General features: G+C 43.2%; 1 protein-coding gene across 2 annotated transcripts in view; it reads left to right on the top strand.

Moving 5' to 3' along the window:
* Positions 1–23,559, top strand: part of cnksr1 (connector enhancer of kinase suppressor of Ras 1) — a 63,171-nt gene that overhangs the window by 19,116 nt on the left and 20,496 nt on the right. For both annotated transcript variants that reach the window (XM_055656416.1, XM_055656417.1), the window contains 9 exons: positions 1,903–2,093; positions 5,692–5,779; positions 10,933–10,974; positions 11,729–11,848; positions 13,521–13,577; positions 15,697–15,765; positions 17,104–17,250; positions 20,816–20,886; positions 21,706–21,890. In XM_055656416.1, the coding sequence (XP_055512391.1) occupies positions 1,903–2,093; positions 5,692–5,779; positions 10,933–10,974; positions 11,729–11,848; positions 13,521–13,577; positions 15,697–15,765; positions 17,104–17,250; positions 20,816–20,886; positions 21,706–21,890 (970 nt within the window). The remainder of the gene's footprint in view (positions 1–1,902; positions 2,094–5,691; positions 5,780–10,932; positions 10,975–11,728; positions 11,849–13,520; positions 13,578–15,696; positions 15,766–17,103; positions 17,251–20,815; positions 20,887–21,705; positions 21,891–23,559) is intronic.

Below are 23,559 nucleotides of genomic sequence, written 5' to 3'. Positions count from 1 at the left end.
ACGCTGGCAGCAGCAGCGATAAGAATATATCTTATTTAAACTTTAGCTCCAGTTTACCTTTTAGTTTATCTATTATTTTAGATCTTTCACCAAAGTTACATGTTAACCAGTTTGGCTAAACCTAATGATTTGGAGAAACGAGGAACTGCAGATGATGGTTTACTGAGGAAAGACACAAAATGCTGCAGTAACTCAGTGGGTCAGGTGACATCCTTGGAGAACATGGATAGCTGACATTTCAGGTCGGGACTCTTCTTTAGATGGTTTGCCTCTTTGAAGTAGACATGCATAGATACATGGAAAATAGGTGCAGGAGTAGGCCATTCGGCCCTTTGAGCCAGCACCGTCATTCAATGTGATCATGGTTGATCATCCACAATCAGTACCCCGTTCCTGCCTTCTCCTCATAGATTCCTCTAGCCCTAAGAGCTCTATCTAACTCCCTTTTGAATGCATCCAGTGAGTCTGCCTCCACTGTCTTCTGAGGCAGAGAATTCCACAAATTCACAACTCTCTGGGTGAAAAGGTTTTCCTCATCTCAGTTCTAAATGGCCTACCACTTATTCTTAAACTGTGGCCCCTGGTTCTGGACCCCCTCAAGGTCGGGAACATGTTTCCTGCATCTAGCGTGTCCAATCCCTTTAATTTTATATGTTTCTAGAAGATATCCTCTCATCCTTCTAAATTCCAGTACATACAAGCCCAGTCGTTCCATTCTTTCATCATATGACAATCCCGCCATCCTGGGAATTAACTTTGTGAAGCTACGCTGCACTCCCTCAATAGCAAGAATGTCCTTCCTCAAATTAGGAGACCAAAACTGCGCACAATATTCCAGGTGTGGACTCGCCAGGGCCCTGTATAACTTTGCTCCTATACTCAAATCCTCTCATTATGATGGCCAACATGACATTAGCTTTCTTTACTGCCTGCTGTACCTGCATGCTTACTTTCAGTGACTGTTGTCCAAGGGCACCCCTTTTCCTAATCTGACAGCATTCAGATAATAATCTGCCTTATTCTTGCCACCAAAGTGAATAGCCTCACATTCATCCACATTATACTGCATCTGCCATGCATCTCCCCACTCACCCAACCTATCCAAGCCACCTTGCATCCTCATAGCATCCTCTTCACAATTCACACTGCCACCCAACTTTGTGTCATCTGCAAATTTGCAATTACTTTTAATTCCTTCATCTAAATCATTAATATATATTGTGAATAGCTGCGGTCCCAGCACCGAGCCTTGCGGTACCCCACTAGTCACTGCCTTCCATTCTGAAAAGGAACTGTTAATTCCTACTCTTTGTTCCCTGTCCGCCAACCAATTTTTTTATCCTTAACCCCAATGCCATGTGATCCAATTTTGCCCACTAATCGCCTGTGTGGGACCTTATCAAAGGCTTTCTGAAAGTCCAGATACACTACATCCACCGGCTCTCCCTTATCAATTTTACATGTTACATCCTCAAAAAAATTCCAGAAGATGTTACATCTTCAAAAATACCTTGAGGATATTTTGCAGTGGAGCAGTCAAAATGTAGAAACCTGGAATTGCAGATGTTGGTTTACCAAGGAAAGACACAAAAAGCTGGATCCAAAGTAGGCATACCTCGAGTCTTCAAAATGGGCATACCCTGAGAGCAGTCTGAAGAAGGGTCCTGACCTTGAACATCACCTATCCTTGTTATCCAGGGATGTTGCCTGACCTGCTCAGTTACTCCAGCATTTTGTAGCTTTTATGATTTGGAGTTTTATTGTTGACATTTTGATCGTCACTCCAATCAATTGTCTACCAATCATAAGAGAATAAATTGTGTGATTATATGGGTGTTAAAATTTTCTGATATGATCCTTTATGTTCCCAGTTGGGCTCAATTATCTTGTCTTCACTTTCAGACCTATGACCTAGAGACGGAGAATCTGAAGATTCTGATGGAGAAGCTGAGAGCAGTCTCTGGAACCCTTCAGTCCTTCATTATCAGCCGGAGGAAGGCCACCCCCACTGCACAGAGAACATCTGGAGACCTTCTCTACTCTGTTATTGACCTTCTTCAGATCACCAAAGCTATTTTTTCCTGGCTAAACAGGTACCCATGTAAATTAAAACTATTAATTATTACCGAGGCACAGGAGATTGTCGATGCTGTAATCCATCGCAAAAAAACACGATCCCAGCTGGTCACATCTTCCCCTCCCCACCATTCTGTGTTTGACTCCATGGTCCGCTCATTCCACCACCTGCAACTGTTGGAGATGTAACACTTAACTACATCTTCTCCATCACATTCATCCAAAGACCTAAACGTCCCCTCAACATGAGACGGTGATTTGCCTGCTCCTTCTCCAACTATGTCTATTGCATTTGGTGACCTCAAAGTAGCCTCCTCTGCATGGGTAAGCCCAAGTGTAGATGAGGTGACCACTTTACCGAGTCCCTGAGCTTTGTCCACTGTGGCAATCGTGATCTCCCAGTTGTCAGCTATTTTTATTCCCATAGTCTGTCCTTGGTCACCTCTACTGCTCGGGTTAGGTCCAAATCAAATGGAGGAACAGCACCTCGTACGATGACTGGGTAGTGTACGGCCTTGATTCTTCACCTCACTTTTCTATCGATTCCAGAATCTGCAGCTTTTTGTTCTCCACTTGTCGCCTCCCAGCCCGCCTTTCCCTCCCCACTTGACTGTTAGCGGCCAATATACCCTACCTCAAACGTGTATCCGCCTTTTGCTTGTTGGCTAATTTCTCCCTTTAAAAGGACAGCACAGTGGTGCAACGGTAGAGTTGCTGCCTTACAGTGCCAGACACCTGGGTTCCACCCTGACTACAGGTGCTGTCTGTACGGAGTTTGTATGTTCTCCCTGTGACTGCGTGGGTTTTCTCCGGATGCTCCGGTTTCCCCCCACACTGCAGGTTTGTCGGTCAATTAGCTTCTCTAAATTGCCCCTAGTGTGCAGGATAGAACTAACGATCGCCACAGACCTGGTGGGCCAAAGGGCCTGTTTCAACACTATATCTCTAAACTAAAGCTCCTGCTCTGGCCCTCCTCTCACCACCTCTTTATACTTGCTATTTCCCCTCTACATTTACAGTGGAGGAATCCTGACCCCCAACGTCAACTGTCCATTTCCTTCCGCAGATGCTGCCTGACCCCCTGAGTTCCTCCAATGACTCTCCTGCTGCTTGCAGTTTTCTCACGAGTCTCTATCTTTCTTCCCAATCCTTCCTTTTATTGGGTGTTAAATGTCAATACGTCAAATGTTTTATTGATATTAAATAGGAAATAACTCCTTCCATCAGGTTTGATTTCGGCAGTGAATGAAAAAATAACACAAGATAAAACAAAAAATGCTGGAAAAACTCAGCAGGGCAGGCCACGTCTATGAGAAGAGGAGCAAAAATGGAGTTAATGTTTTGGGAAAGTGGATCAATTTTAAACATTAACTGTTTCTTCTTCCTACAGATGTTGTTTAACCTCCCAGGTATTTCCAGCATTTTCAGTGTTTACGTTGATCTAGGTAGCAGAGAAGGTTCGGCGGGGGGGGGGGACATAGGGTATCTCTCTGAGAGCAAAGTAATGAGGCAGTTAAGGTAAGATTTTGTTTCTGTAATCTGTTGCTAATATGTAATTTTTATGTATTCAAGCTTTGTTTAGTGCTCTGAGTCTTGGACACTTTACAGGAAACTCATTAAACCATTCAAGCGTTTCCATATGAGATCTCTGCAGTCACTCATGGGCATCAAATGGCAGGAACAGGTGACAAACGTGGACGTTCCAGACAATGCCGGCCTGGTCAGCAACATGACCAGGATCCGGAATGACAAGTTGCACTGGACAGGCTATGTAATCAGTGTGGACATTTCCCGTAAACTCTGTCAGCTCCTGAACAGAAAAGGGCACAAAGTGCTGGAGTATCTCAGCAAGTCACGCAGCATCTCTGGGGAACATGGATAGGTGATGTTGCAGATACACGAACTCCTGCACAGAGTTCTTGGACATCCCTGGTTCCATTGGGATTCAAACTCCTCTGACTGGACCTCTTTCCACTGGAAACCAGGGATGAACAAGAAAGTGATACAAGGATTGTATCAAATACAGCCTCAAACACAGCAGCATTTCTGCAAAAGAGCAGGAATCATAAGCCCAGGACTGAACAGGCTGGAGTGCTTTGAACAAAATAGCCTTTATCAACTGTGAAAGCAGCTGATGGGGCTGAGTAACCAGAGTCGGTGATCACAGGAAGGCTTCATCATCTACACTCGATACAGTGTTCCCATGCCCTCACTGCCCCTGAGTGTGTGCCTCCAGGGCCGGTCTTGCCAGTCACCAGCAGGCTCGCCAACAAAAACTACACAACTCAATGATCTTGTAGTAACATGATGAGATTTTAATGCAATTGTTTTTATTTTGGATTTCCACACTTTTTTACAATGGTACATCGAGGTCAAGGTTTCAAGGCCAGTTTATTGTCGCATATACCAGTTAAGGTACAAGTGAAATTTGAGTTACAATACAGCCATACGAATTGAAAAGCAACAAGACACGCAACCACATAAAAGTTAACATAAACATCCACCACAGTGGATTCCACATTCCTCACTGTGATGGAAGGCAACAAAGTTCAATCTTCTTCATCTTTTTCTCCGGTCGGGGCAGTCAAACCACCCTACAGTCGGGGCGATCAAAGCTCCCGCAGCCGATGATTGGGGTGATTAAAACTCCCGCGTCGGGTCAGTTGAAACTCTCTCTGCGGCTTGGAGCTCCCGAGTCGGCCTCTTCTTACCAGAGACCGCGGGCTTCACGATGTTAAAGTCAACAGGCCCCGCAGTTGGAGCTTTGATTCCCGGCAAAGGGATCGCAAGCTCCGCGATGTTACAATCCTGCAGACTCCCGCCCAAGAAAAACTGTTAACACCACGATGTTAGGCCGCAGTGGTGATGGAGATACGATACGGAAAAAATCGCATCTCCGTCGAGGTAAGAGGTTGGAAAAACATGTTTCCCCAAACCCCCCCCCCCCACATAAAACGAACCAATGAACACTAAAACATAATTTTAACACATACTAAAAATAAAAAAGAAGGAAGGACAGACAGGCGGTTGGCGAGGCAGCCACTGCTGGTGGCGCCACCTGGTGTTTTCCACCACGTTCAGCCGGGGAGCAACACGTAGAGTAGTTTACAAGATACAGAACAATGATTCAACACAAAATGAATTTATATTGTTTTAATGAGACGATTCTCTGAGGAAGGATAAAGCAATTACTGGATCGAGGTTTCATCATCAGTGTTTCAATGAAGTGAAAGATTTGCATAGAAAAAATAATATGCAGAAAAAGGAATGTTAAACTGGCGATATGAGAGATTGCAGATACTGGTATCTTGTAGAAAGCAAACACCTGAGGAACTAAACAGGCCAGGCATCATCTGTGGAGGAAGATTTGAGAACTAATGTTATGAATGAGTTGTGGTCAAGATTTAAAAAAAATTAAACTTGCAATGGTGGGTCAGGAGGTTGTGCCTGTCACTGTATGTGGCATTGAACTGGTTGAGTACATGCATTGAACACCCTGATGTTTGTATGTGAAGGTATGGAATAAAGTCAAATGGCACTGGTAGTGATTGTTCACCTGTTATGGATAATCTGAACACTGGAAATTCTAACTGTATATCTCTTCTACCAAACCAGGTACCCATTTATATGTATAATAAATTATAACGACATGAAGCGGGAGATCATCAGGTTATGTGTGGAGCTGGCAGAGACTATCCATAAGGTGTGTCAAATTTACAATCTCTTCTGTAGGTCATTGAACTGTATGTAGTTTACAACCCAGAAACAGGCCAAATACCTTGTCACATCCTCAAGTCTCAATACTGGCTGCAATGCAACCACACCTTTCCTCTATGTAGTGGCTAAAACTGTGTGCAATGCTCATCTTGTAGCTTCTTTACTGTTATACTCTATACCTCGGCTAATAAAAGAAAGCATCATGTTTGCCTTTTTGTGCATTGGAACCATAGAAAAATAAGACATGAGGCCATTCAGCCCTCATTCTGTCCATATAACCATATAACCATATAACAATTACAGCACGGAAACAGGCCATCTCGGCCCTACAAGTCCATGCCGAACAAATTTTTTTTCCCTTAGTCCCACCTGCCTGCACTCGTACCATAACCCTCCATTCCCTTCTCATCCATATGCCTATCCAATTTATTTTTAAATGATACCAATGAACCTGCCTCCACCACTTCCACTGGGAACTCATTCCACACCGCCACCACTCTCTGCGTAAAGAAGTTCCCCCTCATATTACCCCTAAACTTCTGTCCCTTAATTCTGAAGTCATGTCCTCTTGTTTGAATCTTCCCTATTCTCAAAGGGAAAAGCTTGTCCACATCAACTCTGTCTATCCCTCTCATCATTTTAAAGACCTCTATCAGGTCCCCCCCTTAACCTTCTGCGCTCCAAAGAATAAAGCCCTAACTTGTTCAACCTTTCCCTGTAACTTAGTTGCTGAAACCCAGGCAACATTCTAGTAAATCTCCTCTGTACTCTCTCTATTTTGTTGACATCCTTCCTATAATTTGGCGACCAAAATTGTACACCATACTTCAGATTTGGCCTCACCAATGCCTTGTACAATTTTAACATTACATCCCAGCTTCTATACTCAATGCTCTGATTTATAAAGGCTAGCATACCAAAAGCTTTCTTTACCACCCTATCTATATGAGATTCCACCTTCAAGGAACTATGCACGGTTATACCCAGATCCCTCTGTTCAACTGTATTCTTCAATTCCCTACCATTTACCATGTAAATTTACCATGTCCTACCATTCAAGTTAATTGTGCCAGATTTTTGCATCTCAGTATGATTCTGAGTCTCTGTCCCTCTCTGCTAGAAGTGGATCTATCTTCATAAATACATTCACTAACTTAGATTCTTCAACTACTTGCCTTTTGAACCATCTAATCTGTCCTGGCACTTCTGAGGAATGTGTGCATGAACATTCCAAAGACCTCCATGCTTCCCAATTTGTCCCATTCCTATTATTCCTATCAAACTGACCAAATGAAATATATCCTCTTGAAATTGATAGCTTTCCTCTTCCTCCTCCACCAACCACACACTTAACTTTCTGTATCGTTTGCAAATTTCCTTCTCTTGTTATTAAATAATTAATAAATGCACCAAAACAGATGGGACAGAGTACTGAGATCTGCAGAACCCTGCTGGTAACAGCTTTACAGTCTCAAAAAATGCCCATTAGTCATCACACTATGCTTCCTGTCACTGAACCAGTTTTATATCCAATTTGATCCTTTTCTTTAAAACATGCGTGGCTTTAGTTTTAATCTAAAATAGACATAAAATGCTGGAGTAACTCAGTGGGACAGGCAGCATCTCTGCAGAGAAGGAACTGTTTCTGCCTGGCTATGTGGTTTCATCAAAGGCCTTGCTGAAATGCACACAGACTACATCAAATCCTACATTAGACACCTCAGACACTCTCCGCCGCCTCCGCGGATTCCACTCTCTAGGCCCTCACCCCCTCATCTTCACCATGGATGTCCAGTCACTCTACACCTCCATCCCCCACCAGGATGGCCTCGAAGCCCTCCGGTTCTTCCTCGACCAGAAGAGCAACCTATACCCAGCCACCGACACTCTCCTCCGCCTAGCGGAGTTGGTCCTCACCCTCAACAACGTTACGTTTGATTCCTCCCATTTTCTCCAAACACAAGGCGTAACTATGGGCACACGCATGGGCCCCAGCTACGCCTGCCTCTTTGTCGGGTACGTTGAACAATCCTTGTTCAATACGTACCAGGGCCCCATCCCCGACCTCTACCTCCGTTACATTGACGACTGCTTTGGGGCCACCTCCTGCACCTACACACAACTGACTGACTTCATCCACTTCATCACCAACTTCCATCCGGCACTCCAATACACCTGGACCATTTCCGACACTTCCCTACCATTCCTTGACCTCACCATCTCCATCGCAAGGGACAGACTTCTGACCGACATACACTACAAACTCACTGACTCGCATGGCTATCTGGACTACACGTCTTCCCACCCTGCCCCCTGTAAAGACTCCATCCCCTATTCCCAATTCCTCCGCCTACGCCGCACCTGTTCCCAGGATGAGACGTTCCACACCAGGGCATCGGAAATGTCCTCGCTCTTCAGGGAACGGGGATTCCCCTCCTCCACCATAGATGAGGCTCGCACCAGGGTCTCATCCATACCCCGCAACACTGCTCTCTCTCTCCCCGTCCCCGCACTCGCAACAAGGGCAGAGTCCTCGTGGTCCTCACCTTTCACCCCACTAGCCGGCAAATACAACAAATAATCCTCCACCATTTCCGCCACCTCCAACGTGACCCCACCACTCGCCACATCTTCCCATCTCCCCCCATGTCTGCCTTCCGCAAAGACCGCTCCCTCCGCAACTCCCTTGTCAATTCTTCCCTTCCCTCCCGTACCACCCCCTCCCCGGGCACTTTCCGTTGCAACCACAAGAAATGCAACACCTGTCCCGTCACCTCCCCCCTCGACTCCATTCAAGGACCCAAGCAGTCGTTCCAGGTGCGACAAAGGTTCACCTGTATCTCCTCCAACCTCATCTCTGCATCCGCTGCTCTAGATGTCAGCTGATTTACATCGGTGAGACTAAGCGGAGGTTGGGCGATCGTTTCGCCGAACACCTCCGCTCAGTCCGCAATAACCTACCTGAACTCCCGGTGGCTCAGTACTTCAACTCCCCCTCCCATTCCCAATCCGACCTCTCTGTCTTGGGTTTCCTCCATAGCCAGAGTGAGCAACACTGGAAATTGGAGGAACAGCAACTCGTATTCCGCCTGGGTAGCTTGCGTCCGGATGGCATGAAAATTGAATTCTCCCAATTTTGCTAGCCCTTGCTGTCTCCTCCCCTTCCTTAACCCTCGAGCTGTCTCCTCCCATCCCCCCGCCCTCGGGCTCTTCCTCCTCCCTTTTTCCTTCCTTCTCCCCTTCCCCCCCCCACCCCCCATCAGTCTGAAAAAGGGTTTCGGCCCGAAACGTCACCTATTTCCTTCGCTCCATAGATGCTGCTGCACCCGCTGAGTTTCTCCAGCATTTTTGTGTACCTTCAAATCCATTGCCCTGATCAACCCTCTTTGTTACTGCCTCAAAAAATGCAATTGCTTGTCCCTGGAAAAAATCGACACTGACCTGACTACCTTTTGATGGTTTATGCTGTTTGTTGAACCTAATAACTTGTCCACAACTGAGCTTAAAACAAATGGCCTGTAAATGATTGACTTATCCCTTTCTCCCTTTTTAAACAAAGGAACATTTGCAATCCTCCACTCTCCTGGCACTGTGAAAAAAGTGTCCAAACCTTTGCATTTCTATCTTTGCTTCATTACCAACCTGAGATGTTAAATACAGGCCTAGTAATTTATGGCCTCCATTCTTCTTATATAAATTGTATTCCAGTTAACATTTGGACAAGTAAAATTCTGCACTATTAATGTCCTAAAGTGGGTGCACTTGTCAGAGATCTGTCTGTAAATTAGCTGTTCTATCTGCCTGAATCTGTTTTGCAATCCCTACAGCGTGATTGATTTTTATTTTATGTTTGTCTTCAGTTAATCCTCACATGATGATCATTCTAACTTGTCATATTTTATTAGTGAGGTGATTTGTTTCCCCCTTCTTTCTCTTCTGAAAAACCTGCAACTTCGAGCATTAAGCTTGCATTCCCTGCAGATTTTTAAGCCACAACACCACAATAGTAATAAATACTCCAATAAGTGCCTTCAGAGCATCTGCCTTGTAGGCTAATCTTGTATTCCCATTGTTTATTTATCCATTGTTTCTACCCCTCCACAAACTATTTTTCAGCCATTGATTCTAAAGTCTTGGATGCTTTCCAATGCTTCCCTAAGTGGTGATTCTTCATTCACGAGTGGGTGTTGCATTCTGGAAGGCACCACATAATGTCTTAAGCTGCCCAAAACCCATGAGGATCAGTAGAAATCTCCCTTCCCAATCCTAGAGACAAGGATACTATTTCTCAGGGTATAACATAAACTGCTGAAGGAACTCGGCGGATCAAGCGTCATCTGTGGGGGCAAATAAACAGACGATGTTTTGGCTTCGAACTCTTCTTCAGACTGATAGAATGGAAGGGAGAAGGCTGGTGGAGAGTGAAGAAAATGGGTGGGGCAAGATGTAACAAGTAATGTGGATGGTGAGGAAGGGTTGATAAACAGATGAAGATGGATAGAATTACAATTAAAGCACAAAGTGCTTGTGCCATAACACCAGGATAAGTGCTCAACCAAGCCCAATGCCAAATTAGTATCTAAACTGTATGCTAAGGACAATAACTCCATAGGCAATAATAAGCTACCTACATGTTAACAAGCACATAAAAACTGATCGTGTAGATGCAAGTATATCATTGGGGTTATCATGTAGGCACCTCCCTTCACTGGCGTTTTATTGAGTTAGGCCCACGACACTTCGGCAGATAGTAAGCAAAGCTGGAGGTGATAAATGGGGAAGCGTGTAGATCGCGACATATGATAAGGAAGAAAGTTTGGGAATGAAATGTAGAATGGGAAGGAAGAATAGATGGAGAATTAAATGGAGGTGGATGGGGATAAAGTGGGGTGTGAGAAAAATGAAGTAATATTTCTAATTTCTAAAATCGTATTTAGACCAAATCCCCAATCACACGCTGGTGCAATATAATTAGAAATGTAATGTATTTTAAAGTCCCAGATGTATTTTTCTCTTAAAAGATTGACACTTTGCCAAGTTAGTCCCTTAGCTATAACCTTATTACAGAGTCCTGATTAGCTGAATTATAATCCATCATTAAAACCCTTACATTTGATATCTGTTCTGTTTTATTTTTAGGAATGCAGCCAGATAGAGAAGGAAAACTGTATAGTTAGCATTGTAAGTATGAACAAATTATGTCGTTTATATTACTTCATGATGAAACTGTGTAACATAAGGATGCCTCTGGATGAGTAAGATGGTTTGGGTTGATAGTACAGCACTGCTGCTGGTGCTTATTTCTGATGAAATTTGTACAGCCTCATTTGTACCAAGAACATTATTTGAACAAGTGCATGGATGCACAGCACTTGACCTTACAGGCCTGGTTCTGATTCTGGAAATGGAAAGCAAAGAGGCAGTTTCTATGCCAAGAACACTAGATAGTAACATTAAACTGCAGTGTTCCAGGGGCATTGAATGATTCTTGAGCCCCAATCTAGAATTGTTTGACCCATGCCTTGAGGAGATTTGCCAATGGAGAATATATTTTCTCTTTTGCTTGTAACCTTCCCACCAAATTAGGATGTGGGAAGATTAGCCTACACACTATGTTGAATGTCAGCCGCACAGTTTATTTGCAGAATTGCAGAACTATGGCATTACATTTTCATGAGTTGTTTGCATAGAGATTCATTATTATCTGGAAGCATTAGATATGCAGTCCAATGACTTCAGTGAAGGTGAGTTTGAGAGTCAGAATACATCCTCCCCCCCCCCCCCCCCCCCCCCATCCCACCCCTGCTACTGCTGACTGGGAGTGGGTTCCAGGCAGTTGTATTGTATCCCCTTGTTGTCTGTTGCAGGTAAGCTAATGTTTCCATGTGGTTTGTTTTGTTTGATCTCATCACATACAAACTCCTTTCTTATTTAGTGCAGAGAGCTCTCCAGTTTCTGTGAAAACATGGTGAAGGGCAGCCCAGAGGAGCTGGTGAACCAGCGTGCCTGCCTAGAGACGATACATTTACTTACCACTTCACCAGGGCAGAGTCTGGTGAGTATTGCAAGCTCTCCTAGTAGATGTAGAATTGTGGAGGTAATACTGCTTGCGGACATTATCTTTAAATGAATGCTTGAAAGTCTGGCCATTAAGACTCTTGAAACCATTTTTTTTTTTTAACCCAATTTTGTGCTGCTTTTAAAAAATAAAAAATAAAAAAATAAAAAAAGTTAATATAATGTAATTTATATCTCATTGACCTAAACGTGTTTATAGCATCATTTGAGTGCCTGACAACGTTTCATATACACCACGCTATCTTAATGCACAGTGACACTTCCTGAAGATTTAAGACTTGCCTCAACTTTGACCACTTTTAAAACAAGACTGAAAACTTTTATGTTTACTTTAGCTTTCAGCTACATCTTAACTACATTGCACTTTTAACTTTTGCACTTTTTATAATGCATTTTTAACTTTGCTTTCATTTTCTTTTAATTCTTCTATTTTATTTCAGTTTATTATTTCATTTTATTGTATGACATGTTTTTGTGTGAAGCACTTTGAGTCTGCTTCGTGTATGAAATGTGCTATATAAATAAAGTTGCCTTGCCTTGCCTTGACACAAAGCAGATGTTCATCTCCCAGCTTGGCAGAGTTGCCAAATATCAACCTGATTGCATTACCAAAGGATTATAGCTCTACTGGGAATTGAACGTGTGTACGCTAATGTTAAACGCAGCAGCGTGGGGTGCATGTCATCATTAAAGGTGCCATCTTCCAATTGGGACATTAAACTCGTGACGTGCCTTTCTGCTTTTGTTGAAATAATTAATTAGAATCTGAGTTCAGTCAATTTTTTGCTCCATAAATAAGCTCATTTCCTTTGGTCCAGCAAGCCCATTCACTCAGTGGAGTGAAATATCAAATCGGTATTATCAACTCTTCCCGTAATGTAATATGCTGCAAGCCAAGTTGACAAATGAATGTCTGGAGGTAGTTCTGAGGGTTTAGCAGCACCCGAGGAATCCGCAGTCAAAGGTGGCTGCTTGTGAACGTTTTAATCTAATCTAGACACACACTAGTCGGAGAACAGGGCACCTATTAATCACTAGAAACGAAGAACTGCAGGTGCTAATTTACAAAAGAGGACACCAGGTGCTGGATTAACTCAGTGGGTCAGGCAGCTTCTCTGTAAAACATGGATAGGTACATTTCGGGTTGGGACCATTCTTCAGACTTCAGTCTATTGCCTGTATGATTTACAATGAGCCATTTGACAAGATCCGTAGGAAAAATGTGGTGATGTTAGAGTGAGTGCATAGGAGGTTCACCAGGATGTTGCCTGGATTTGAAGATTTCTTTAGTTATCTGCACTCCTTAGCTCCAATTAAAACAAAATAATTTACATTGGTAGCTCAGTTATAAACTAAAACCTAATGTCAAACCTTTTTAGAAAGAAAGTGATCTCTTTCCCAGTTGATTAATTCAGCTTTGTGACAGATATGACCGGGCCAAACAGCTGTGACCATTGTTGGCATGGGCATTCATTACTGGTAATAAGACAGAAAGTTAAGATGTTACACTTCAGAAGCATTTTAATAAATTACATGAACTGCCCTAAATTAATGACTTCAAATCTGCCAAACCCCATGTTGCAAATGACCACACTTGTATTTTCCATGGCTGTATTATAGATTAAAATCTATTTCTTTATGTTGTTCAGGGAATTGAAATCAAGTCGAATAATGGTCTGCATTTTATAACGGAGACTGCACTAAATGTAGGTGTAATTTATTCATCTGTCAGTCTGTCTTTGTGAGTAAACATGTAAGTAAGTCCCCCTTCTGTCTCTGTGTCTCTTGCTCAATCTATCTTCTTTCACTCTCCCTCCCATCCTTCATCCTCTCTCTCCCTCCCGTCCCTTCCATCCTTTTTCCTTATTTCTGTCTGTTTTTATGTCTGTCTCTCTCTCTCTTTATCTTTCTCCCTCATTCTCTTTATCTTTTTCTTTCAATCTCTTTCATTCATTTGTGATCTCTCTCATATATTTGGCTTCTTTGGACGTTATCTAAAAAACTATGATTATTTTCCCAATGGTGATTTGATAAATCCAATGCCCAAAAGGACTGAGATGTCAGTAGACAATAGGTGTTGGAGTAGGCCATTCGGCCCTTCGCGCCAGCACTGCCATTCAATGTGATTATGGCTGATCATCTACAATCAATACCTCGTTCCTGCCTTCTCCCCATATCCCCTGACTCCGCTATCTTTAAGAGCCCTATCTAGCTCTCCCTTGAAAGTATCCAGAGAACCGGCCTCCACTGCCCTCTGAGGTGGAGAATTCCACAAATTAACAACTGGGTGAAAAAGTGTTTCCTCATCTCCATTTTAAATGGCTTACCCCATTGTCATTGAAAGCCAATGTATGGGTGCAACAAGTAATTGGTCATGGAGTCATACAGCGTGGAAACAGGCTCTTCGGCACAACTTGCCCACACTGACCAACATGTCCCAGCTTCACCAGTCTCACCTGCCTGCGTTTGGCCCATATCCCTCCAAACCTGTCCTATCCATTAGAAAGGGTAATTGTACGCTGATCTATATTATGAGTAAATTTGAGTTTGGTAGTAAAGACGCTTCACTGCATTTATGTAGGGCCTTAATGGAACCACGTCTGGAGTATTGTGTACAGTTTTGTACAATAGTGTAAAATATTTATCATCAACGGAGTTCGGCAATGATTCAGCAAACTGGTTCCAGGGACACTGCGTTTGCTGCTTCAGGACAGATTAAGTAAACCAGCCCTGTATTATCTTGCATTTGGAAGAATGGGAGATATCAATGAAATTCACAAAATTCTTATGGTGGTTGAGGGTGAAGGGAGGATGTTTCCTTGCGCTGAAGAATCTAGAACCAAGGGTCACGGTCTCTTGATAAAGGATGTCCTATAGGAATGAGATGAAGAACATTTTTTGAGATCTTTGGTCGCTCTGCAATAGAATTCTTCACGAACATGAGGTCAATGGATTTCTGTATATCGGGCAATTGAGCCATTATAAAGATAGTGTCACCAAGGTACAAAATCCGTCAATGGCCGACTCAAGCAACATGTTGTCTACAGATGGTGCGACAGATGGCGCAATGGGCTAATGTAGCCGGTTCGTCTTGGAGTGCATACTGTCGTTGTGTCCTGCTCCTCACCCACCTTTGTGTGTGTAAATGTAATAATTAGTGGCACTTTGTGTCAATGATTATAAAAATGGGCTATATAAATAAGATTTATTATTAAATTGCTATATCCCATGTTCTTGTATACAGTGGTGTGCATGATTACAAATTGGGCGAAATGCTTATCCATTAATTGCATGTACATGCCTACCCCATCTGGCCACCCCAGCAGTTTTAGTTTCATTAGTAGCTAATATGTGATCCACTTGAGGACATTTTAACTTTTTTTCTTTTAATGACTTGAAATTCCTGTATGTTTAAAAAAATAAATAAATAAATAAATGAAAATGTTAACATCCCTGGCACCAGTTTTTGCAGACTTCATCTGCCCAATGAAAGATGTGTAACATGGGAAATGCTCCAGGAAAGTGACTCTTATGCTCTCCGAATTCCTTTCTAAAACTCTAGACTTTTCATTCCAAAACTTTGAGGCTTGAGTGAAAAGGGAGAGCCTCTGATCTCAAAGCTCTTATCTGACTAGACTGGACTCTGATCTCAAAGCTGGACTGGAACTGTCAATGAGAATTGATGTTGCCCAATTATAATCACAACTATTCCAATTTGTTATTCTGGGAAACTGTTCAGCTTCCCCAAGGCCTGTGGTGCATATTCCTGGAGTGAATTGTGTATGATTGAATTTTTTGAGCATAGTTTCACTGGCTGTTTTTCAGTCTCCAGCTCAACGATCTCAGAAGATTCGGCCAGGGGATGAAGTTGTCCAAGTGAATGATATGGTTGTGGTAAGTAACATGCATCTGGAACTGTCATGGATGATTTTGTCATGACGTGATTCAATTGTTGGATGACAGGGTGGGGGGTCTGCACTTTTTTTTGGGGTGGTCAGAAGGGTTATGTAAGTGATGTAATTGAATGCCAGAGTAGTACATGCAATTGTAGTGCAAGGTATGTGACACAGATGGAATATCATGCAAAATGCTGGAGCAATTTTGTATAGAGTACATTTGAGATATTTCACCTATGCTATTGCTAACTTTTTTTCTGGAGGTGACTCTTGAATTGCATACCCTTTAAAACCATAAGAGTAATTTTGAAAAGCTTAACACATTGCTAAGGAGGAACGCCAATCATAGAATCACCCATGTAATGTTCTTGTTCTCTCTAAACATTGAGGAAGTCGTGAAGTATTTGCTTCTCATGAACCATATTTTCCAACTGGAAATCCTTCCAACCACATTCTTGTAGAATTATTTATTATTTTCTCCAAGCACGTAATTATGCTAGGAGATGCACAGAGTCTCTTGCCCAGAGTAGGGGAATCGAGGACCAGAGGACATAGGTTCAAGGTGGAGGGGATCAGAGAAATGTGGCCCTTTTGAAAACTGTTCTGAAACTCATTCAGATTATCGAAGGATCTCACAAGGCATGAATTCTCAATTTCTGCCATTCATTTCAATTTAATGTCTTGACTTTAGGTCACTGTGCCCTTTTCCTGATCAGCATTTTTATTGATAGTAAAATGATAGAATCTTTTATTAAGGAAGTGGTAATGGGTTGATTAATGAATAGATAATGAGCAGAATAGGTATGGAAAATTGAGAATTAAGAGTGATTTGGTTTTAACGAGCCTTTTTTTAATGGTGCCGATCTACTTCCTTACAAGGTTATTTATTCTGCACTTAATTTTTGACTTTCAGTCCTGAAATAATTTGGGCTGTTTGGGGAATACCAACTGTTTCTGACCTTATGCATTCCTGGTGCTATCAGATGTCTCAGGAAGGTAGCATGATCTTGTGGGTCATCTATTTACCTCTTTCACCCACTGTCAGAGGTGGAGGAGCCTAAATGTAGACCTAAATTGTAGACCTTGTTGCTTGGACCCTGCAGAGAGATCATAAGACATAGGAGCAGAATTAGCCCATTCAGCCCATCAAGTCTACTCCACTGGGCTGCTGAAATGCTTCTTAGAGCTAATTTCTTAAAGCCTCTTGCGCTATTTACTCTGCTATTTACTCTGACACCAATCAATGCCTTCATTCTCTTTCACTACTCTTTATAATAATAATAATAATAATAATCCGTTTTCTTATTTGGAAAATCGTTATCTTTTCTCTTACCAGGTTGGATGGACATTGAATAACCTGGTGGCCAAGCTGCGAGAGAATCAGAGCCAAGTGGTACTTGTTATGAAAAAGTTGCCCCTTGATATAATACCGTCTTTGTGTACCCCCGAGAATATATGTCCAGCTAAACCTCAACCACCACAGGTGAGAACAGCCTTCATTGAATAAGTTGAGCGTTGCTTTTTTAACTAGATTATTCAATATCTTGGGCTTGTGAATATGACCAAAGATCATATCACCTGGCATATACTTATTGATCAGAGGAACACTTTAGAGTTACCTGTTGTCTGAAGAAGGGTTTTGGTCTGCAACATCACCCATTCCTTCTCTCCAGGGATGTCCAGTTGAGTTACTCCAGCATTTCGTGTCTATCTTCCATGTAAACCAGCATCTGCAATTCTTTCCTACACATTTCGATATTGACTGTTCAGTCTGGCAATTATTGCAAAGGATCTAGAAATACTAGTAGACCTAAACACAGCCAGGCTACAAGGTTTGAACTTGATGGGCCCCTGAAACATGTTGAGATCAGACTGCGCAATGTGGTGATGACTCGCGGGGGAGGAGTTGCTGCCTTACAGCGCTTGCAGCGCCAGGGACCCGGGTTCGATCCCAATTACGGGTGCTATCTGTACGGAGTTTGTACGTTCTCCCCGTGACCTGCATGGGTTTTCAGTTTCCTCCCACACTCCAAAGACGTACAGGTTTGTCAGATAATTGGCTTGGGCTTGTCCACTTGGTATAAGTGTAAATTGTCCCTAGTGTGTGTCGGCTTGTGTTAGTGTGTGGGTTTCGCTGGGCGGTGTGGACTCGGTGGGCTGAAGGGCATGTTTCCACGCTGTATCTCTAAACTAAACTAAAATTACTTCATATTCGGATGCCCTGAGACAAGCATTGAGGCGGTTCATATCTGGCCTAAAGATCACTTTCAGAGCTGATGTGGCAAACCAGGCACTGAAAAGTAACGCTGCTGAAAGACGGTGAGATGTGAGGAGAGTGGCGAGTTTGACTGGCGGAGAGGAGGGAAAAAGAAACAATGCACAATTATGCGTTTTGCCTGTGGGACTAAGTTTAAACATGATGGATGTACGTGGGATCTCTGTAATGTTGGGGCAAGTGGGCAGGTAATTTGTGCCCAGAGTGAGATTCTATAAAAAGCCTGTTGACAATGTTTATATTCAGGGCCGCACAGTGATGCAGCCGGTAGAGTTGCTGCCCCACTGTGCCAGGAACCTTGGTTTGACCCTGACCTTGTGTGCTCTCTGTGCTCATTCTCCCTATGACCACGTGGGTTTTCTCTGGCTGTTTCGGTTTCCTCTTGCATCCCAAAGACATGTGGCTTTGTAGGTTATTTGACCTCTGCAAATTACCCCAAATGTATAGGGAGTGGGTGAAATAGGGGGAAACAGAGATCCAGTGTGAACGGGCGATCGATGATCAACATGGGCTCGCTGGCCGAAGGCCTGTTGCCATGTTGTATCTCTCAACTTAACACTGGCTGAGTGGTCAGATATGAAAAAATGGCAGAATGGCAGATATGAAAAATAAATTGAAGGCCTTTGCTTTGGATTACCTGTGGCTTGGGATGAGTTTTAGTTTTCATACCTGAGCAGATGTTTGGGCAGGATGAGCAGGGCCTATGCTGGCATTGTGGGTTGGGTAGCAAAGCCATGGTTGTGCTGTGTATGTGACCCATGGTAGGGGGTCGAGAATTGGGGCACAAAGTGATAACTGGGTGAGTGAGTTTGGGAGGGTTGGGAGGATTGGATTAAGGTAAAGGATGAATGTGGAAGACAGCGAGGTCAGTGCAGTTAAGATGTTCCACCCAAGGATAAGCAAGGGATTTAGCTGAGGTTCCAATTCAGCATGGTGCAGGGAAGTCCAAGTTGTCCTGGGAATGACCAATGATGGTCATTACTTAAAATGTCCCTGGGGATTGATGGTCATTCAGATCACACATGCCTCATCAAATGCAAAGGTATGAAGTGGACAGTCATTTCTTTTTGGAGTGATGACAAATAATCTGTAAACCATCCTTCAGTGTCCTTACAGGAAGAGATGCATTTTAATTGTGTAATGCTCAAAATACAAGAGGTTTGGGTTTCTAAATTGGGATTATTTTTCACCTCGGCTGAATTAGTTCCTGGAATTGGCCAAGAAACAATGATGGTAGACAAAAGCGCTGGAGAAACTCAGCGGGTGCAGCAGCATCTATGGAGCGAAGGAAATAGGCAATGTTTCGTCCCGAAACGTTGCCTATTTCCTTCGCTCCATAGATGCTGCTGCACCCTCTGAGTTTCTCCAGCGCTTTTGTCCACCTTTCAACTTTCCAGCATCTGCAGTTCCTTCTTAAACAAGAAACAATGGTAATAGAGATGGCACCTCTTGCCAGATGCTCCCATTTATCTTGTTGGGAGTGAATGCCTCATGATGGCCCTGGGGTGGAATGCAATATGACAAAAAATGTTTTAAGATGTTTGGAAGATAATTATTGCAAGTCAGCACAGGAAGGGATATGTGGCTACAGTGGACACTCCAATGTTGCAACTATCTTCGGTTTAAACCAGCATCTGCAGTTCCTTCCTGCACATAAAAGTCGATGTCATATAACAGTTTTACAAAGCTTTGGTTAAGCCACACATGGAGTATTGTATGCAGTTTTGAGTGCCACACTATGTGTTTAAGCTGGAGAGAGTGCAGACAGGTTTCACAATAATGCCCCTGTCCCACTTAGGAAACCTGAACGGAAACCTCTGGAGACTTTGCGCCCCACCCAAGGTTTCCATGCGGTTCCCGGAGGTTGCAGGTAGTGGAAGCAGGTAGGGAGACTGACAAAAACCTCCGGGAACCGCACGGAAACCTTGGGTGGGGCGCAGAGTTTCCAGAGGTTTCCGTTCAGGTTTCCTAAGTGGGACAGGGGCATAAGGATGCTGCCTGGGTTGGAGGGTTTGAGTTCTAAGAAGTGTTTGGACATGATATGCGACCCAAAGCGTCACCCATTCCTTCTCGCCGGGGATGCTGCCTGTCCCGCTGAGTTGCTCCAGCTTTTTATGTCTAGCTTTGGATATGCTGGGACTGTGTTCCTTGCACCAATGGAGGCTAAGAGGTGACAGAAACAATAGAAAATAGGTGCAGGAGGAGGCCATTAGGCCCTTCGAGCCAGCACCGCTATTCATTGTGATCAAGGCTGATCGTCCCCATTCAATAACCCATGCCTGCCTTCTCCCCATATCCCTTGATTTCACTACTCCCTAGAGCCCTATCTAACTCTCTCTTAAATCCATCCAGTGATTTGGCCTCCACTGCCCTCTGTGGCAGGGAATTCCACAAATTTGCAACTCTCTGGGTGAAAAAGTTTTTTTTCTCACCTTGGTGTTAAATGGCCTCCCCTTTATTCTAAGACTGTGGCCCCTAGTTCTGGAGTCGCCCAACATTGGGGACATGATAGAGACAAATATCATTATGGGAGGCATAGATAGGGTAGCTAGCCAATGTCTGTTTCCTGTGGGAGGGGTGAGTAAAACTAGAGGGTGCATGTTTAGAGCGAGGGGAAGGCAGTTTAACAGGCAAGTGGGATTAGTGTGGATGGGCATGATGTTTCTTTGTTTTACAAAGGGCCTGTTTCTTTAAAAAGTGTGTATGTTGAATTGATTTGTGGAGGGAACCAAGTGTGATTTATTAGTGAGCTGACATCTGCTTGCTCCTCTAGTTACCAGGAAGTTCATTAGAAGATGCAACATTATACCCAGACCCCAGTGTACTCTGCGATGGATATGTGCCGTGAGTATTAATGTTCTTTCCCTTCAGTTTGGTGTGCGGTGGGAAAGATTTGCAGTCCTTATTTCCTGCAGTTCAAGTTTCTAATTTTCAGACCGGTTAAAATGATTCAAACTGATTGCTGCTTTTGAGTTCCGTACCAAGGAGACTGGAAAATTTATGACTGGCCAGATCTTGTAGAATTTGATATAATTCAATCGCAAGGATGTCCGGGGCAGGTTAATTGGGCCATTGTGGTATCGTTCAATCCTGTGTTTTGCTTGGTTGATCATCTCCAAATGAGTTAAGTTAGATCTTGTCTCTGCTCTGGAGCAGATCTTCAGCTGATTCCATCTTCTCGTCTGTAATGGGCAAAATTGAATTTTCCTAACAGGGGCAGCTTTGTGGGGAACAGAGACTGCAACTGGTCCTTCATTAACAATGTTTTGAAGAGGGGTTTTAAATTACCAATGTAAAGAATTGTAGAACCAGATGCACATCTTGGTTACAGTGCAGCATTTCTGAGTGAGCTACAAGCAAGACACCACTGGCATAGCATTCCTGAATGAAATTTAATTTAGTTTTGGGATACAGTACGGAAACAGGCCCTGGGTCCACCAAGTCCATGCCGACCAGCGATTCTCCTCCCCCCACACATTCGGTTGCACAATTTCATCTTCATTTCTGCGACTTTCCAGCTAAATGTGATCTCACAATGAAATGCAAAAATCCCAGCATGTTTGTTGTTTCTCAAAATAATTGCCAAGATTGTGGCTGTAGATAACTATCCAGAGTTAAATCTTGGAAGTAGCAAAAAAACCCCAACATTTTTTTTAATTTCAGAGATTCTCGGAGGGATAAGGTAGGACTCCAGCAGGTCCCACAAGGCGACTTCAACACCTCTGAGATCAATGCTGTCTGTGAGGACGAATCTCAGTCAATGCAGGTTGACTCTGAGCCCAAATCCGAGTCTGCGAGTGAAGCAGGGGATGCAGATTGTGTGCTGCCAGAACCATCCCATACAGTGGGTAAGAAGAATTCTTCTATCTAAACTCAGCATTCACACTGAGTGAAGAAAGTGTATAACTGTAAGGTGACTAGCAGGTTGTACGTTCAGCAGTAGTAGTGTATAATTAGATACAGAACTGCGGAGCCTGTGATGCCTACAGACAGCTGGCTACAGTCGCTGGCAGTGAGTGCAAAAGTGACTGGGCATGCCTTCACAACATTGCGATTTGGTTGGCAGAGGCAGGTTTCCACACAGCCTGAGCAACTGTGATTAGATCACAAAAACAAACACAGTTTGGATCTCTTTGAAAGGGTGAGTATCTTGCGGCTAGAGATTTAAAAAGAACGACTTTCTATTGATATATTCAGTTAAATGCATAAAACGGCATCCGGTTACTTTTTCAGAGATGGTGCTTAATAGATAGGAAGGAAATAAACATTTATTTGTCCATCCACAATTATGCTTGAAGTTGCTGTTGCGTTGTCTTTCACTGCAGTACTTTATCATAAGATTATTTTTAAAACTGAGCGCTTGCTTGACTCTCTTGGGGGAGAGTTAAAGTCGACCACTTTGCGAGTCTGGTGTCCTATATAGATGAAATCACTATTGCAATTTTCTTTTGCTTAGGACATTGGTAAATTGGATTTGTTTTTACGATAACCTGGTAGTTCATGAATGCCAGCAAAGAAATTTTATTGTTTTTCTTCTCCCTGATTTAATGAATTAATTACCTATCTTAGATTCTGGTTGTGTTTCCTGTGTTGGGATCTCAATCCACTTCGCCTCGTTATTAATCCAGGCAATTACAGTCCATCACATTGCCTGATAACATTGCTTTATGAAAGCTTTTACAATTATAATTACTGTGTGCCAATTAATTTAATGGGAAACTTGAAATGTAATCTCGTCGGTACAATTTATGAGAATTTGTGCACATTTTGTACATTATGCCTTCAATATTATTTTTATGTTATTTGGTAGCTGGAGTCTCGTATTTTAAATCTTGTATCCAGTCTTTATCTAAGGAGTAGTGTAATGCACTGCAGTAAATCGTCATTATTACAGATGTCTACAGAATGGATTGAAGTTATACCAGACTGTCACTTTAAGAACACAGGCAACATGTTACGCTGCGGAGGACATTGAAATCGATAAGTAATTGAAATTGACAAGCCAGTGCTTCGATCGACACTTAACTCTATTAGACAATGTAACAAGCAGCCTTTAGTCCTTTAGCTTGCAGTAACATAAATACATGTTTAGGTGCTTAAAAGGATCTTTTAACAGCAGGTTAGTGTCTTTGGAAGAAGAAATGAGGTTAACGTTTAAGACCGACATCCTTTCACCCTGAACTCCGGGTGGGCAGTCACGGTAATCTCGCTTGGACAGGGTGTCCAAACACGGCCACCCCAATGTGGTTTCAGGATCACTGAAATCTCTGTGGAGCTCTGAATGCAGGAATCAACACCAGGGGCAGCAGTTATTACTGCTCCCCACATACACTGGTTAAGGTATGGTGCAGGACAGCCTCCCTGGGCCGCTGTGCTTCATAAGGTGAGGAAGATCCCATTGGGCGCTCAGTGATAAAGCTCCACCATTCTAACGCAGCACCTGGGCAATAATGTCTATGGGAGATAAACCCTTGTTCTGCTATAGCAGACAATTGGCAATAACAGATACCAATCCGC

Source organism: Leucoraja erinacea, chromosome 26, assembly GCF_028641065.1.
Source record: "Leucoraja erinacea ecotype New England chromosome 26, Leri_hhj_1, whole genome shotgun sequence".
In the NCBI taxonomy this organism is placed as follows: domain Eukaryota; kingdom Metazoa; phylum Chordata; class Chondrichthyes; order Rajiformes; family Rajidae; genus Leucoraja; species Leucoraja erinaceus.
Note: the sequence above shows the minus strand (reverse complement) of the source record. Positions and strands in the feature narration are given on the sequence as shown.